This window comes from Thunnus albacares, chromosome 9 (genome assembly GCF_914725855.1).
Source record: "Thunnus albacares chromosome 9, fThuAlb1.1, whole genome shotgun sequence".
In the NCBI taxonomy this organism is placed as follows: domain Eukaryota; kingdom Metazoa; phylum Chordata; class Actinopteri; order Scombriformes; family Scombridae; genus Thunnus; species Thunnus albacares.
In genome coordinates this window covers 27,942,861-27,961,456 of record NC_058114.1, presented here as the reverse complement: position 1 = coordinate 27,961,456, position 18,596 = coordinate 27,942,861, and the positions used below count along the sequence as shown (strand labels likewise).

The window sequence follows — 18,596 nt, the reverse complement described above, 5'->3', positions numbered from 1 at the left end:
ATGTTTTATTTCTCATAGGAAATGTTTATTTGCATATAGGTTTGGATATGTATCAAAATACATACAGTGATGCTGATTTGAGTACTCAGGGAATGACAGACTCATGGAACCAGTCACAATAAATAAATGTTGCATAAATACACACTGTTGCTCTGAAATAAAAAAATATATCATATTCTAGAGTTAGATGGTTAATTAAGTGATCATTAGCCGCATGCACAATAACTACCTTGGTGTGTCATAATTAGCTTTTGTCTGCAAATTATTTTATCTGTTAGTTTGCATCTAAAGCTTCAAGAATCAAAATTGTAATCATGTACTTTATTCAAGATCCCAAAAAATTCAAAACACTGGATTAAATAAAAAATGTCTGTTTGACCAAATGTATTGCCTTAAATTGAACACATTACATGTTTGATGGATTCATCTCGACCGGAGGAACTCAGGAGAGAAACATTTGCTGATTAATAGGGAATATTAATGAGTTACGGGCCAAGATGTGAGTTGGCTGATGGTTGTAGAGAGATAATTGCACTGACTGCACTGCAATTCTTCAACTGATGTCTATCAGTGTGGCAGATACAAAAACTGAAGTGTGATAGGCTGCCACCCACATACACTGTAAAAAAAAAAGGAAGTTAACAAAAATTACCAATTTGCTTTTGGTACTTTGCTGTGTAAATATGCATGATCCCCTCCTCTGTTTGTGAGGTGAATAAACAGGATATCAAAGACTCAGCAGTTCTTTGTTGTTTTATGGCGTTACCGTCTCTTTGGCTTTATCATACTGTGATCTCTAATATTTACATGAGTTATACATGTACAGAATAAAAGTGCCTGTGCCCACTGGAGGAGCTGCCACAACTTATTACTTGATCAACATGCCAGATGTAGCTAACACTGGACTGATGGAAAATGTGCAAAATCCAAAAAGAATCCAACATGTAAACTACTACAAACTACATGTACACTACTTTAAAATTTACACCTGAGTACTACACAACAGATTAGTACATTTTCTCTTAAAAAATATGACAAATTTACTATATTCTACACTAATAGTTGCAAAAGAGAAATATCTCCTGATAAAGATGAAAAGTTTTAAATACACTAAAGTCCCAACTCCCATATTTAACTCCAACCTGAGCTGTAGCCACAGTGGAGTTATTTTCTCACACATTCATTAAAAAGCCCTCCTTAAACTAGCTTTGGTGTCTTGCTACTTACTGGGTGACAGATGATCGGCTGTGGGACAGTTAGCCGGAGGCAGGTGATCTGTTCTGCATTTTGAATATTTCAGGGCCCTTGGCATTTCTTCTAGTAATGAGCCTGGACAGTGAGAGGAGAAGCTGAAGTCCTTATGCCATCAGTCATTATGCTGCGGCTCAGAGTATGTAGATGCCAACCAAGAATAGGCTGCGACTCTCCCACATGTAGTTATGTCATCGGGACTTCCTGCTAGCTTATGTGATTAATGAGTTGACAAAAATGTGCGGCTGTGGAGACCAGTAACTCCAGCGATGGGGGAAAGACAAGAAACAAGTCCTAGTTTGAGACTATGCAGACTATGATAAAACTTTACTTTGGAGGTTTAAGCTGTATAGGAAATAAAAGTAACATTACTGATGTGATGCTCTTAATTCTTACACATTAGGGCAGGTTTAGTGAAGTCTTTCTATGTATCTTTTCATGTTTCAAAAGTATACATTTTTGTCTTAATTTGTGACAATATCATTGATCAGCTGGTGTTAGCTCATCGTAGATGTGTTTATATCGGCACATACAAGTATGTCAGCAGATAACAAATAAGAAATTGAAGTACAGAAACGCAAAAGCCATTTTTTAGGGGTAAAACTTAAGTCTCCCTATTTAGCATTTATATGCAGTATATATAATAAATGGTTTATAACACACTATAATGTAGTTGTGAGCAGATATAAGGACATATGTATTTTATATTGTTACTGTACAACTATGTTTTACTACATTGTCCTTCATTATCTGTTTATATATCAGCCTCCACTAATGGATGGAGGAGTTATAGATGTTAACAAAATTATTAATAAACACTTGGATCTGCTAAGAACTACATTACAGTGTCATAAACTATTGCTTATAAACTTCTAAGCTGCTTATAAATGATGAATAGGGAGATTTAAAGTAAACTATATCTTGGTCACAACTTTTTAAAAATATAAATTTAAGGGATCCTTGAAGTACAGATAAGGAGTTTTATAGCATCTTTCAGCTCATTGTTTTATCTATCCTGTCCCTCTACTTTACTGTTTTGGGTCAATATCATCGCTCTCATAGTCATTTTTGGCCACAGAAGGCAGCTGTTTTCAGAAACAAAGCTCTGATAAACCCACTGTACACTACCTGCTCAGTGCCAAACAGCAAACAGACAAAGTTAGCAACTAGCTGGTGGATATAGTGGAGCATTTGGCAGTTAATGAGCCAGATATTTAGGAGAAGGTAGAGAGCAAAACAGCTATAAGGTGAGTGAATATTTGACTTACATTTGCCTGGTGGTTAAAAACACGACTCCAAATGAATGCTAATGTTGCTTCATATCTACTGGATGTGTAAATAGGCATCAAGTTCACCATAGTCACTTAAAAGGTGATGATATGTGTCAGTTGTTGTTTCCGACCCCTGCCCCCAAGTGGCCAAAAATCAGTTATTGCAGGTTTAAAGCTGCATTTATTGATATTTTGATATTAACAATGAGTCATGTGAAAGGTGTTGCTCATAGTGACAAACCCACAGAGAATGATAATCCAACTCTGCAATTCCCCTCAACTCCATTGAGCTTTTTAGCGCCTATTGGCTAATTGTTTTGGTTTTACAGCCCCCAACATTACTGTTTTGATTCAGTCCAACTGCTCTTATCAACTTCATTATGAGCAGCAGAAGGCAGCTGTTCAGTCGAGCTCTGATTAAACACATTGTGCACTACAGACAAAGTTAGACAACAGTTAGCTGGTAAACATAGCGAAACATTTAGCAACTTTGTTTTTGTATCTGTAAGTATCAGTACCAGTGTCAGCCTCAAAAATCCAGTATCAGTCAGGGTATAATGATCATATTATGTAACTCTTTTACAAAATACTGTTGTCCAACAAGTTTTTGTTACACGTGTGAGTTTTGTCCGATGTAATGGATAACAGTGGAACACGGTTTGTTACAATGAAGATCAGTTTGATTATTTTATATGTGATTTTGTGATTTTTTTATATCATGATATATATAATATTCACAAAGATCAGAAAAATATTTTTATTAATATTGTGACATTGATGTCAACCATGTCATCCCGCCCTATTTGATGTTCAAAGAGAAAAGTTAATCCTCTTTATTCCAGCACCAGCCAGCCCTCACTAATGTGCAGTGTAGGCAACACCTACTCCCTGCCATGTACCTTTTTGTGATTGTTGATGAGGAATTATTGAAAATCAAAGTTGGATTATCCTCATGACTGAGGAGCCGTTCAGGAGAGGATGAGGTGGGAAGATCCAAACCCACTCAGGATAACATTCAGGCCATCAGAGGTCAAAAGAATTAATCAGTTTGATGCTTCACATCAATGGAAGTTTAATCAACTCATTAAATATTTCAGCCCTTTGTAAACAAAAGACTTACCCTTGGTTAGGACACAGACAGTGAATCTACATTTGCAGCATTTTTTCTCATTCGTTATACAGTTCACATAGACAGAAGTGAGAAAGATAAATTAAGGATTCAAACTCCAATATTTTTAGTGAATTCGGATGACTTGGACATTTCTAATTTAATTTTACCAGAAAGAAGGCAAATATCCAGCTATGGTCACATGATGTTGTTTGACATAATATCACTGTCAATGTGTCAAACAAAGAGCCAAGTCTGCAGTTTGTCCCCTCTCTACACTAGCAGCTTATGTGCATCCATTCATCAGACAGGGCCAGGCTCCAGTGCAAACCTGGAGAGAGATTAGCTAATGTCTCCATGGACCTGTTCATCATCCTCTGCCCACCCTAATGACAAATAAATCTCACAAGAGGTTATGGCTTCCCTCTCCCCCTCACTGGATGATTTTATAAATGTCTCTAAGTACTCGTTCACCATTGCAGAACAGATTATACCCTCCCCTGAGAGAGTTCATTCTCAGTTATTCTCTTGTCTTCCTGTTGTTATTTAAAACTGCATATCTTCAGAGAAGATACCTTTATTGTATTGGTATCTGAGGAGATAACATCCTGAATAGTACAGTATATTTAGTAGATGACCATTCAAAATATTTCGATGATGGATTCACTGATAAATTCCCCACATGCAACAGCTAATTAATTTCTAGTTCATGTTATCTATTTCCCTAAAGTTAATGAGCTGTCCCCATTTACTGAATGACTAGTCACAGTAACTGCTGCTAAGTGCTACTGTAGGAAGGTGCAGAACTATACCCTGTAACACAATTAGCACTGTATAATGAAGAAAGTAATCTAACGCAGCTTCATTGTCAAAGGTGCAAATCTTCAAAAGGACATAATTAACAAGTGAGCTACCTATTGTCTTTAGGCTTTTACAGCCCACACCTTGGGCTTTATTTTGGTTGTAGGGCAGACTGGCATAAGCAGCGCTACAACTGACCATGAAATGTGCTTTTGCATGCTTTTGATATCTTATGGCAAAGATAACAACATGAGAGTGTTGGTGAGTTGATGGTATTTTGGTGAATACTGGCTCATTGTGTTGACTGTTGGCCCTGTTTCTATGCCTGTCAAGCTTTCTGTTTTAACTCACCACAAATGCAGTTAACAGTGACATATTTACCAATTGAAATTCTGAGTAATTGTTTTGAAAAAATTGGTCCCTGATTTCAGACAAATAGGCAGATAAAAGCAGGCTTTTCACCTATGGTGACCAGACATCCCAGTTTGTCTGGGATTGTCCCAGTTTCAAACTGGGTGTCCCAAGTCCTGACAAATATCTGTAAAACACTAAAATGTCCCAGTTTTCAACATTCACTACCAAATTGTCCCAGTTTTCACCACAATTAAAATAATAACTATAATATTATACTTGTTTTCAGCGCTTACATAGATATTTATCATGTTCTGTCCCACTCATTATTATCTAATCCAATATAAAAGCATATACAATGCACCATGCATCTAAATTTAACACTCATTTGTCTGCATGTGTCAATCAATCAATGTGTCATTGTTTAGGCTGTTGCTAGCCTATGATGCTTGCGGCTCTTTCTGACAAAACCTGTTAGTATGCTAACAGTTAGCGGTCATGTCGAAGAGAGAGTCTGTTTTTTCTAAAGAGCTCCAGGAGGTTTACTCCTTCCTTCATAAAGTACCCGGCAATGAAAATGCTGTGTTCTGCATACACTGCAAGAGTATATTTCCAGTCACGCATGGTGTAAATGCTGGTATAAAAGATCATATTAAGACAGCCAAACATAAGCAACTCCAAAATAGAAACTCTAACCAAGAGGAAAGAATGCAAAGCATGAAGTACCCGGCAATCTTCTTAAAGGTAAGTTTCTTTAAAGGCTCTTTCTTGAGGTGAAATTGTGATTTAATGTTTTGACGTTTTAATCTTTGTAAACTTGCAATCAGCTCGTGGCATAGCATTGTGAGGATGTAAGTTAAAGTTATTTTTATGTTATAACCTATAAAGTTATTTATAGGTCACAAAGAGATTTGTCCCTTGTTTTGTTTTTTAGCTGGCAGCCTGGGCATGTGCACACTTACAAATACATTGGTGGATTTTGGGAGACAAAACATAATTTTTTGTCTGCTGAGGAGCTGTCCATGGTGTTGAAAGGTGTGCTTGGTAGGTGTGCTAAGCGCTGAAATAATTGTCTCCCATCCTGATGACAATGTCTATGGTGTGTGCATAAGCACATGCATGAACGTGTGGTACACTTAAAGGTCCCAGTTTGGGGGTTTGAAAATATGGTCACCCTATTTTCACCATCAAATTTGTCAACTAAAATGATGATTGATGTAACTTTGTGAGATGGCTGATGACCCTGTCTCTGGCTTACTTGTTTTTAAAAATGAGAACCCTGTAAAAAGGGTCTTAATACATAATGACATGCTAAAAGAAGGTCCCAGACAAAAAGTCAGCATCCTCACCAGTCGATGATGTATTTAAATGCTTTGTGTGTGTGTGTGTATGTAAATCAAAATTTATGTTCTCTTTAGGGGTGCTTGATTATGGCAAAAAGCATAATCACAATTATTTTTGCTCACGGTTATTTAACACGATTACTTTTTGACTATCATTTTTGGCGATTGCCGATATATGCACATATTTTTCCCACTTATTATTATTATTATTATTATTATTATTATTATTTGGATCAGTGTTTTGCAAAGTTAAAATGTACAACATAAAGCACAGATTTTATGACATGACCAGACTTCACAAATGTAAATTCAACTCTGAAAGGCCTCCTTAACATAGACCATTTTTCTACCAGTATAGCTTTTTGTGAGCCATTTTTTTCACGTGCTACTATGGCACAGCTGAGACAAGAAACTGATTTATATTCCACCTCCCCTGACTCTTTTGTACATAGCAAACTGTGCCTATACAGTATGAATCAAATAGCAGGGTTATTTGCATATGCTGTCATCGACCATGAGCCACAGGATCTCACCCTAGATTCCAGTGTGGATATCCTGCTGACCTTTTTTCTGTAGATTTGATTTACAAATTGTGGGTCTAGCTGCCCCTGCTGGTCATCTTTGTATAACTGTACAGCTGGATGCAACGTCACACAGATGACATGTTTAAACGAACCATTTATAATTTTAAAGTGGGTACTTATCTACAAAAGAGAGTAGACAATTCAAAGGTAATCTGCGCATGAAGATGAAAAGTGCTCAGTGTATTTCATGAAAGTCCTTGTGCTCATCCACTAGACTGACCTTCACATGCATACTGTTCCTTCCATTGTATGAACATCCCACTACTTCCTGCTGGATGTAAATTACTAACGTGAATTAGCTGCATTGAGCGTAATTCATAGGAGAAAGGGTCACACAGCAGTGTGCCTTTTCTAATTTACCATATGCTTTACTAAAGATCACTTTTGTAATCTAAATGAAGTTTTGGAAACAATGTAATGAACCGGTTTAAGAAAACAATCTCTCCAGTTGGATCACAACAATATTAAGGTTTTCCTTGTTTTCTTTGTCTTATTTGATGAGACATGTAAGCAGCATTAGAATGTCCTCCCTTTATTTCTTCAGTCAAGTTTCTAAAATGTGATTTGAGATATGATCTCAAAGATGACATAATGACTGACATTGTTCAGACCAAATAATTGTGACTGCAAAGTGTTTGTTGTGTGAAACACTGATAATGTAAGACCTTGCTATTATCAGAGAGACTACTTTTGGGGAGCGACCTGAAATTTTGGGATTCCTGTGGTCATTATTGATCTCTGTTAATGAACGCATCCATTGGGTTGCACCACCTGTCTGTCTGCACATGAATATACTGTGTTTGGGAGAGAGTGGGAAAAAAAAGGGCTCAGGGCCACCCAGCAGGGTTGATTGTCTCCAATTACTTTCTTGTCTTAGTGGCTGCTGCTGCTGCAGGAGTTGAGATTATTACCTGACAGAGTACACACAATGAGCTGTTAACTCACTCGTAGGAGTATGTTTGAAGTGTTTGCATCCCTGTCCCATCTGTGGTTATATGGCATGAAACGGGCGCTGATTAAATTGTGATTCACAGAAATGTTCTAATGACTACAAATGAGTTATCATAAAGGGTCTTGGAATGATTTTGTCAAATATTACATTCAGATCTTCAATGCTGTTTTTTTCTTGTTTTATTTTTAGTGGCTTATCCAATAGAACTATGCAATTTGCTCACCAGGTGTTGTGTAGTTATGGATATAGTGTTTTCGAAAAGCTGCCTCAGCAGGGACTCTCCAGAAGTGTTCTCCAGTGTGCCATCTGTTAGCACGTGAACTGAACGCTGGCACAGAGAGTGGCAGGTGGAAAAATTCTTGCTGTGGATTTAATTGGCCGAGTCGTGAAGACTCCAAAGACAGGTAATGTAAAATGATGGAGGAGCTCTTTGCTATGCAAATGTGAATGCTCATGGCAGCAGTATGTCACAGCTGTCACTTAGCTGGTTTAAAAGTTCAAGTTTTAAGTGACACTTTTACACTGAGCATGAAATCCTTGAGAGCAGCAGAGTTGGGGGAAGCCAGGGGTGTTCAACCACAAGAGAAGCTGACTGAACTGGAAGGAGGCATTTGATTGTGCACAGTAGTGAACAAAAGCAAATTTATTCTTAGAATTTGGTGTGTATGAGCTATGAGGAGTGTGATGGTGTATAAGAATGTGGTGCTGGAGGCAATGGGATACTGGTTAAAAGATATTGTGCAGTGTGGCAGCCCTCTTGGCTTGCCAGTACCTTCTTGGTGGAAGCGATTTTTTGCTAAGTGTTGATTTATGTTTAACTAAACTGCAATTCTTTAAACAAAATATATGAGATCATTGCTTTGCTAAGCCTTTAACCTTTATCACAGGAAGGTCATCATGTTTCACTTAATCAATTTTTTGTCCCCCTACTACCTGAAGATTCTTTCTTTCTTATGTCTTTAAAATAAAAATATTTTTGGCTTAAAGCTGCACTGATCAATAATTTTCTACTATGTAAAAAAAAACTGCATATAATGTGAAAGGTGTAACTCCTAGTGATGAACCCACAGAGAATTATTATCTGACTGCAGTTTTCCTCAGCGTTTAAGCGTCGTTCAGCTGTAGGACTGAAGCCTGATGGGTGATCCCAGCAAGGCTGGTGAAATAATGTTTATGTTAAGATGTGGTGATTCAATTTCTTGATATTAGCAGTTTATAAAGTATGACTAGTGCACAGACAACCCATTCAGTCTGTTAGCTCCGCACCAGCTGTACTGATTCGTTGTGTATCAAACTTGTGTCAACTCTTTTTTTTTGTTGACTCACACTGGAGGCCTTGGCTTTTTTAATTTGTGGAACTATCTTCTATCTTCAGGTTATGGAGAAAATATCGGAATTGGGGGGTAGGATGTAGACCACCACAGTGCTTCATCTTGGTCCAATCAGAGATAGAAATACTGCTGGTTTATCAGTTAATTACATTCATCTGGCGTCCCAGGTGTGATTCAGTTCATGATTAGTTTGCTTGAATGAAACCAGCAGGGATAAGTAGGACTGAGAACCAGCTGACTACTCTGATGTTCCTCGGATACTCTAAATGGAGTTGTCATGCGACAGTAAGGTAGTGTGTTGTGTTATGGTGCTGTCTTTTTTCTCATCTTTATTTATTCAGGAGGAGTTTCTCTGAGAGCAATGCACTCTTTTTCAGGAACGCCCCGATTCACACAGTTACACACAGCTGCCCAGTACAACCACAGTCTGACCTGTTGGCCACTGAGCAGCTCCGCTGGAGCAGCAGGGATTAAGGGCCTTGCCCCAGGTCACCTCAGTGGTGGTAATGAGGGAGGGGCAAACACTGCTTTTTCTCTTTGCCTACCCAGATTTATGCTGGTCCGGGCATTGAACCGATGACCCTCTGGTCACAAGCTCACTTCTCTAACCTTTAGGCCACTGGCCTATCTGTGGTCTGTGTGGCCATGGATGCATTATTGCTGCATTCAAGAGAACTCTTATAGTGGTATTTTATGACAGCAATCTTATTTAATAAAGACCAATGTGTGTTCATTATTAACAACCACAGTTGGAGGACTGCTTCACTCAGCAGCTACTTGCTCTTCAAAGGATTCTGAACAATAACGTCTCATTTGTCCACCTTCACTGTGACTTTCTTTGATGTACAAAAGAAGCAGGTATGGTGCCTAAATTAAATCCTTAATCAATAATGATTTTGCTCTTTTTTTTCCACAGTTAAACCAACTGTCATAGATGTCGACATATTTGTGAACAGCATCGGACCAGTATCATCAATAAATATGGTAAGTCCTTCAACAGTACTTGTGATATGTCCTTCCTATTTTGTTTAGTCGTTGTGTACACACAGTTCTGCTTCTGTTCAGGTGTCTTTTTTCATGGCAGCTCTATGACATTTTCATGTCTGAGCTTGAACTGTGTGTTGTCGATGAGTTTGGTATTTTTCTGCCCTGTAAAACACACATGGTGGGAAGGTAGGTGAAGAGTTGCAACCAGCTGAGACTGTTTTTACCATTTTATTTCGGTAAAAACTGAGTGATGTGGTCAGAGTAGGCATCCAAGGTGCAGGTCTGCTTTCAGCACAGCATCACTCAGTTGATAGTTTTGTAATAAGTTCAAACAAAATGCCAATAAATTACAAAAAAATGTTGATTAATGTGAATAAACACCCTGAATTGACAAACTCCAACCAGTAGACACATATGGGTTCAGATCAAAAACACAAGTTTAATGTGAATATAGCAAGAATAACAGAATCTGTTATGTTATGGCAGTATGAAAGCCTGTCATTTCAGCTTATTTAATGCCCTCAACCATTCAAAGGTAAATATGTGTTTGGTATCTGAAGCCTTTAATTTGGTGATCCATTGTGGTTACCTTCATAAATCATGTGCAAGTAATACCAGAGTCACTAACTCGTGACGACTTCTTATTTACTCTATGCTCCACCTCAGACAACATTTATGCGCGTAGCACTGTGCGTATATCACTGTGCTTTGATTTGATGGCTAGGTCCTTACTGTCCCCAAATAAGCCTTCAAGTTTCATCTTGCAAGGTGCAGTGTGTAGAATTTAGTGGCATGTAGTGGAATGGACTTAGCAGAAATGGAATATAATATTCATAAGCATGTTTTAATTTGTGTTAAATCACCTGAAAACAAAAATTGTTGCGTTTTTAATACCTTAGAATGAGCCCTTCATATCTACTATGGGGAGGCATCAGCTGGTCATGTCAGCTGATCCGAGGAACTGCACTGAGTTGCACCAGCTATGTGAAAGCTGGCATGAGCCATTTGGCATTGTAACACATTGTTACTTAGAGTTATGTTGTAATTTATCTACGTAGTGCAAGCGATCTGTGCAACTTGTTTGTAATTTACCGCTGGCTCTAATGTCTCTGCAGCACTTTGATATCTTGACAACGCCATAGCACAGATTCACTGTAAACCTATATTCAGTGAGCGATAATGGTGATGGGGTAGCGTGTGTGTGTGTGTGTGTGTGTTTGGTGGTTGGGGTTATATGCTACCTCCTATGTGTTTGGATCAGGTGGCCTATTCTAACACATTATACCTTTAAAACTAGGATTTGACAATTCCTTATATCGGTGTCACACTGTGGTAGTATCAAGAATGACATTGTGACGTACAGCAATGCACGCTGCTGCCAATCTAACCCAGGGACACTGAGGCTCCATTTACACTTGTCGTATCTGGTTTAAATTCAGATGCAAGTTAATACACTTTTATTAACACTTAGTCACATATATTTGCCTCTGTTGGCTGCACCACAAATCTAATTGCAATCCTTGTGTAGTTGTGGTTTTTACTGAAATGTGTTTAATTTTTCTACATACAAAAACAAATGTACTCAGAATTATTTTAAAGATGCTATAATCAGATAAAACATTTGACACATGGAAACTTTAATAATGTTGCGTCTGACAGATTTTGGGCCCTATCTTACGCCCAGCATAAAGCGGCGCCAAGCTCAACGCAAGTGTTTTTGTTAGTTTAAGACTGATGCACTTGTCATTTTCCCCTCCAGCGCCCACATTGTTAAAATAGCAATGGCACTTGCGCCCATCAGAGCGCCCATGGGCATGTTGGTCTTAAAGTAAGGTGTGGTCAGGCGCATTGATGGCGCATTGCTATCTTGAGGCAGCAGAGAGTGATTGCGCTATTGACCAACAAAAACCTGGTCTAAAGTCAATGGCACAGTGTTTCACTGTTATTTTAAGGGCCCATTATCATTATAGTAATATGCGCCTACATAGGCGGGTGCACAACGTAAACCCTGCTTGTTACACACACAGGATGCGCAGCAGCGCACAGACATGCAAAAGATTACAAATAAAAGGATTACAATGTGAACGATTATTATTGTGTACATCAACACAGTTTAAAAAATACAGGTCATAATGCTTAGTCATAATATTTATCAGAATTAACTAATTGCTGTAATGATGGATAAAATTGTTTAATTATTTGACCACATTGTGGCAATACACATAGGTATTTAAACAGACAGACAATAATGGATCAGATACAGATCGACTTTCTTGCTGCATCAATACATGAGGAACAATACATGACATGAGGAACACATGAGGAAATAAATGAGGTGAAAATAATGATTAAACTAACGAAGGAAATAAATCTGGACAGCTTCTAGCTGCTGCCAGCAGCAGGATCAGCACCTTGGAGAGCTGACAACTGTGTTGATGATTCTTTACATGATTAAAATTAATGATTCAATTTTTGAACAATATTTAACAAATATTCATAAACATTTTTGAGAGTACAGTGATCAGGTTTCCATACTTTCAGCAATTAAAACCCTGCTGATTTGACCTGTCACTCCATGACTAAGCAAAATGATTTTAAAGAAACCAAAGCTGTAATTAAAAAAATAAACCTTTTCAAAAACCGAGTGAAAATACATTTGCAACAAATCAATGAACAGGATCATCAACCTGTGGTCTGGGGCTGGCCACAGGAGGGTTCGGTAGCAGCAGTTGCCAGTGTGCTCGTTATGGATCGTGCGCTTTCACTTTGTGCACAAGCAGATACGTTTCCTCTGCAGAGAAGCGTTCTTTCTTACTACTTGGCAAATGCGCCATTATTATAGCAATCTGCATAGGTGCAAGCACACCTGGTTTTTAAAGGGAATCAGAGATGACACTCTGATTGGTTTATTGCATGTTATGCCGAAAACACAGCCATGATTAATTAATAGACTAAGGACAACCCCTTTGAACCATGTGCCTGGTGCATCGACATCTTTTTCCACCATTAAAATAGCAAAAGTGCATTTGGACACACTCTAAATTCACTTGTGCCATGCGCTTCAGACCGTCCACTTTAGATCATTAAAATAGGGCCCTTTCACTCACATTTAACTGTTGAAAAGGCAATAGTTCATATAAAGTCCATGTTAGTCAACTAGTATGATATAAGACAATTAACAGCTGTAAACATCAACAAAACTCTCTCTCAGCCTGAAACCAGAAAAGAATTAATTATAGTATTAACTGTCACCAGAGTGAGACTGCAGATTTAGTAGAACTGACTGTGAGTGCCAGTTTTAATTGGGCAAAAATGCACTCAGGAGGTCCAATGGAGTGTCAAACTGTCTTGATACTGTTAGATTTTAGGGTATCTGAATTTGCAGGATTAAATGGAAGATGGTAAAGAGAGGCTTTGACTTACTGGCTGAGAAGAAGGGAATAGGATAAGTCCAAGTGAAAGAGAGGGAGATCAGAGGGGATGAGGGAGTCTAGGACAGACATCGGTCAGGAGGAAAAGCACAGAGATTGGTAAGAGATGGGCGAGAGGCAGGAGGTTTTAGGATACTTAGAAGTGACTGTATGTGAAGAATGATCAAGTAAGGGAGAGTTATGGGTTTTGGAAAAGAATACAGAGAGTATCGACGATCAAATGGACAGGCAGAGAGAGGAGATCTTAAGTCGAGAGAGGATACTGTTGAGGTGAACAAGTACATTTTTTGGGCAGCTTACCTAATCAAAATCAAATGCTGATCATTACATTCTCTCAAACATTTCATACATGACACGAAGAACAGCATTACAGGCATGTATGTTAGTGAATTGCAGGACTTTAGTGGCATGCTCCATGTCAAAAATTCTGCTCCACTTATACACAAATATTTCTGCAGCTACCTGTAAATACATTTTTAGCTGCTCCTTCATAGCAGTTTATTGTCATTCATATGACTGAAAGGAATAGTTTGACAAAATGTGCTTATTTGCATTCTTACCTAAAGTTACAATATGAAGAGGGAGCTGGCAGGCAATTAGCATAAAGGCTGGAATCAGGGTAAAACCATAGACTGTAAAAAAAAAAAAAAAAAAATGGATGTAGCCAATGTGACGTTCCCCAATGGTTTGTGGACTCCCATTTTGAATCCTCCAGTTTGGCATTTTGACCGTCACCATCTTGGATTTTTGGAGCCAGAAGTGACCATACTTGGACAAGAGGGTGGAGATAACCCTAATGCTACCTGCTAGCTTGGTTAGTATGGTGCATTTACAGTCTATGGTTAACTGTGATAACGCTAATGCTAATTTTCGCTAGTGAAAAAACAGGCTTAAAACCATTAAAACAAATGGTTCTTACCGGAAAAACTGAACATCCAATACCCTAGAGGGTCTTTTAGTACAAATAAACGCTGAACAAGACTTCTTTAGGCAACCAAAATGTTACAGTTAACTTTCATGAACTGAAAACAGTGAAATAGTGACAACTACAACTATACTCACTATACTCTGTGAATCTGGGGTTATGCCGTGGTTACATTACCAAACCAACATTGTCGCGGTGTTAGCGACTTGTCAATCACAACATAGCCATGCCCTAAAGCATACTCTGCTTTATCATTTATTTTACTCTCAATGGGACTATAATTTACAAAATGAACATCATGCTTTATTGAAGAAGACTTGAAACTAGCGATTGAGACCATAAACTCATTAGGAAAATATTTACTGAGCTAACAAATCAAGTGAGAAGTTGGGTCATTTTCTCCTAGATTCCATACAATCGGCCTTCTCTTTGGAGCCAGTGGAGTTGCCCCCTGCTGGCCATTTGTGAAACATTTCCCAACATGTTGAACTGTTTCTTTCAGTGACTTTGGTGATATGAGGTAGAGAATGTTTTCTCCTGTCCTGTCAGAGAGAGCTGAAATGTTCAGGAAATGAGGCTTTGCTATACTTTTACTCAGTTGTTACCTTTAGATTAATGATAAAGTTTGCATGTTAACATTTACATGTTTTACATGTTTGCGTCGCCTTTAAGGCCCTGCTAAAAAAAAAAAAAAAACTATTTTCAGGTTTTCTGGGTGATTAAAGCTTCTCTCAGGTTTAATTTGGGTGTGACATGGGTTGTTCCAACCCGACATTTGCAACATAATCAAGCAGTCTGTGCACACACACACTGACAATGTCTAATCAGCCAAAATAAGTGAAAGCACTTGTGTGGTTCTAATTGCCTTGTAGACATTGCTGTCGTTTGCATGACTTTGTCTCTGAAGTTAACAAATGTTTAGACCTCTTTTGTGACTTTATCTCAAAAGGGAATTTAGCTACTGTTTGAGCAGACATCAGCATTTTTCTCCTGAGTTTGATCCAGCGCTTAGCTCACAGAGCAGCTGCTGGCTGTGCAAGCAGAAAGCCACATTTGGTCAGAGGACCAGCAGAGTCCTAAAACAAGTAAGCTGTGCACCATCCAACAACCAGTAAGTGACCATTTAAATGTCAAGGATGGCATGGTAAGGATAACACTCTGAGCCAAATGCTCTATCTTTAATGACAGGACAGATTATGTTTTACGTGGTTGCTTAATTGTGTCTTGAAAAAACAGTGCGGTTAATCCTGTCATATATTGTGCTTGTAAGCATTGTATTATTGCTACACTATATGTAACATATCTATATGAAAAGCATAGTCCTGTGCTTATATTGGCATTCTTAGAATATTCAGCATATACTGAAAGTTTACATGAGAGCCTGTTACTTACTTTAATTTAAATCATCTCTAGTATTTTTAGTGTATATTTGGTGCTACTACAGCACACACACAAGCACCCTCTCTTTACTGCATGACAAGCTAATTTTAAGCCACATTGTCAGAGAGGAATTCATATACGATATCAGTTGTCATACTTGTATTGTTTCTAATTACAATGCAGTGTATAATTCAGGGTGTCATGAGTTCTCCAGGAGACAGATGGTGATTAATTCCCTTCACTTTAGGAATAAAACTCAGTAGAAATGAGGCCATTTTCAAATCAAATGTACAATCAAAGAGAAACCTATTCTGCACAAATATGGACAAATTTGAATTTTAAACTTCAATTAAATGGTCTAATTGATGTTCATTAGCCCACTAAACTATTGTACCAGGTCTTTTGACAAAAGATTGCACTTCCTACGTACAGAACCTGAGTGGTTTGAGTTCAGTAGAGACCACTACAGAAACTGAGTTTTCATTTATGCCCTATCACAGTGACATTTGTATTGTTTTTTAACAAAAGGTGACATCACTTTCATGCCTGAATGGCTAAAACGGTTAGTGATCGAACAACCCATTCATTCATCCATCCTTCTATCCTTCCATTCATTCATCCATCCACGTGAATGTGAAAAGTTGACGTCAATTTTTATAGCTCATTCTCATGCAGACCCATTGCTTTTTAAAGGCTTATATACATTTATTATTCATTAAAATGATATTACTATACCCTGAAGCAGAGGAGCACACTGCATCAAAATCAAACAAGCCAACACCTGCACACCTCAATACCTGCAGCTGTATGAAATTCTTGGTGTTTGGTTGCAAAAGATAAACTTGCAGATATTTGACTGCACATTATATTTGTGTCAGTGCAGGGATGACTGTAAAATTATCACTCAAAGGGCAACAAAATCAGACTCAACAACATGAACACAGTTACTTGCTTATCAGAGAGTAAAATGAAATGCTGCATTTTCTATCCAAAGCTATATCAAATTTAATTATGACTAACAGCTGCGAAAAACCTGACTGAACATTGTTACATTATAAAAGACCTTATATCAATCAGCATTGATCTTTAAGCCTGCAAAAAGGTAACACAGCTAAACTAGCCATAAACATAAACACAGACTGAGCTGTTGTATACTTTTTTCGCCTCCCTCTGCACAAAAACATCTTCCACTTGATTAAAATTTGAGGCTGATTCATTTCCCATATGACAGACCTGGGATGTTTTTGTGGTTAACTGAGTGCTCACCCTGTAATTTGATTAGTCAGGTAGAATTTTAAAACCAGCTGTATTAGAATAAATAAAAAGGTGTGCAGTAAGCTACGATAGGCCAGCTGGTTCGTTCTTTCCTCCAAGCTGCCTGTGTGTATATATATATATATATATATATATATATATATATATATATATATATATATATATATATATATATATATATATATATATATATATATATATATATATATATATATATATTACTGTTCATAAAAGAACACCTGGAGGCCTGGTGGCTCATTCAGCCCAGTTCAATATCTACACTGGTCACAGTAAAAACTGCCGTGACTCAGTGCCCAGAGACCCAATCTGGCTGCTACAGTGACAACCTTTCTAGAGGGTGCAAATACGCCTCTCTACCAGTTTGGTCCCTGAGACTAAATCAATATACTGTACAGCAGATACAGTGAAAAGTCTATATCCCTATAGGCTGGACCATACAGTAACAACAGGTCTGTTCTCACGACTCGTGGCCTGGAAAAAATTAAATGAATTCACAACAACACACACAAGTTTAGACATCGTTCTAGGTGTGATGTTTATAACAGACAGACAGACTTAAGTAAGGTGCAAAGTTTTTAATGTAAAATCATTCTTGGTTCCAAACTTCTTAGAAGTCCCATCTTATCACAATCAAATCTAGAATAATCAACTCCAGTATTATCCTCTTCATGTGCGGTCTACAATAATGTGGAATAACATAGAGCAACTTTATTATCATTAGTAGACCTGCACAACTTCCAAAACAATAGAGATTTGAAAAAAAATATTGTGTACTGACAAATGAAACTGATATAAAGTAGCTGCATGGTAGCTGGTAGGATGTGAAGAACACATCCTGGAACTGAACATGGAGCTTAGGTCAGACTCTCTTCTTTTGCTAAAAAGCAAAAATGAAAAAATAATCAATTAAAATGACTTTATAGGTAAAGCATCACAATAAATGCTGCAAATTTGGACAGACATAAATGTTAGTGTCCATATGCCTTGGAAACATTGAATTATTGCACATAAAATAAACATTTGATCATCTTGTTGGTGAGAGCTCTTAATTGACTGTTTATTGAATCTACTGAGAAAATGCCACAGCTGATAAATTAGCTCTGTCTTTAAAGCCTGTCAGGTCCATGCAAGTCCACTCAATAGATAATGTACTGCATGTCATGTCTCTATTGCCTTAATGAAGTAAGGACAGGACGAGAGCTTTTACTGACTCATTTGAGAATAATTCTGTGCTACATGTACCAAAATTTCCTCCTGTTCACAAACATAAGAGCACTCCACAGTTCAGAGTTCAACAACTCTATCAGACAGCTTTGCAAATTGACTCCTCCTCCATGTTCTACCAAAAGAAAAGGACCCAAAATTGTATGCGAAAGCAAAAGTTCCTTCTTTATGAATGACTGGTGGTGCATTCAAAAACATATTAAAAAAACAATGTACTTGATTCAGATTCAAACATCAAACACCACCTAATCTTTACAAGCTCATAATTTTAAGCTTATATTTTAGTAGAGTGAAATATGCATGTAAATCTGTAAACCTTAATTTGGTGCTTTCTATTACAAGCACATAGGCAATTTTAACT

At 37.7% G+C, this 18,596-nt stretch overlaps 1 protein-coding gene across 2 annotated transcripts in view; it reads left to right on the top strand.

The window, feature by feature from the left end:
• The window catches only part of LOC122989682 (gamma-aminobutyric acid receptor subunit gamma-3), a 66,278-nt gene that overhangs the window by 9,338 nt on the left and 38,344 nt on the right, over positions 1-18,596 (top strand). The window contains exons 1-2 of one of the 2 annotated variants that reach the window (XM_044362715.1): positions 9,203-9,282; positions 9,909-9,976. In XM_044362715.1, coding sequence (XP_044218650.1) covers positions 9,974-9,976 — 3 coding nt within the window. In that variant the 5' untranslated portion in view covers positions 9,203-9,282; positions 9,909-9,973. Of the gene's footprint in view, positions 1-9,202; positions 9,283-9,908; positions 9,977-18,596 lie in introns of those variants that run through there. The other variant, XM_044362714.1, reaches the window with a different exon arrangement.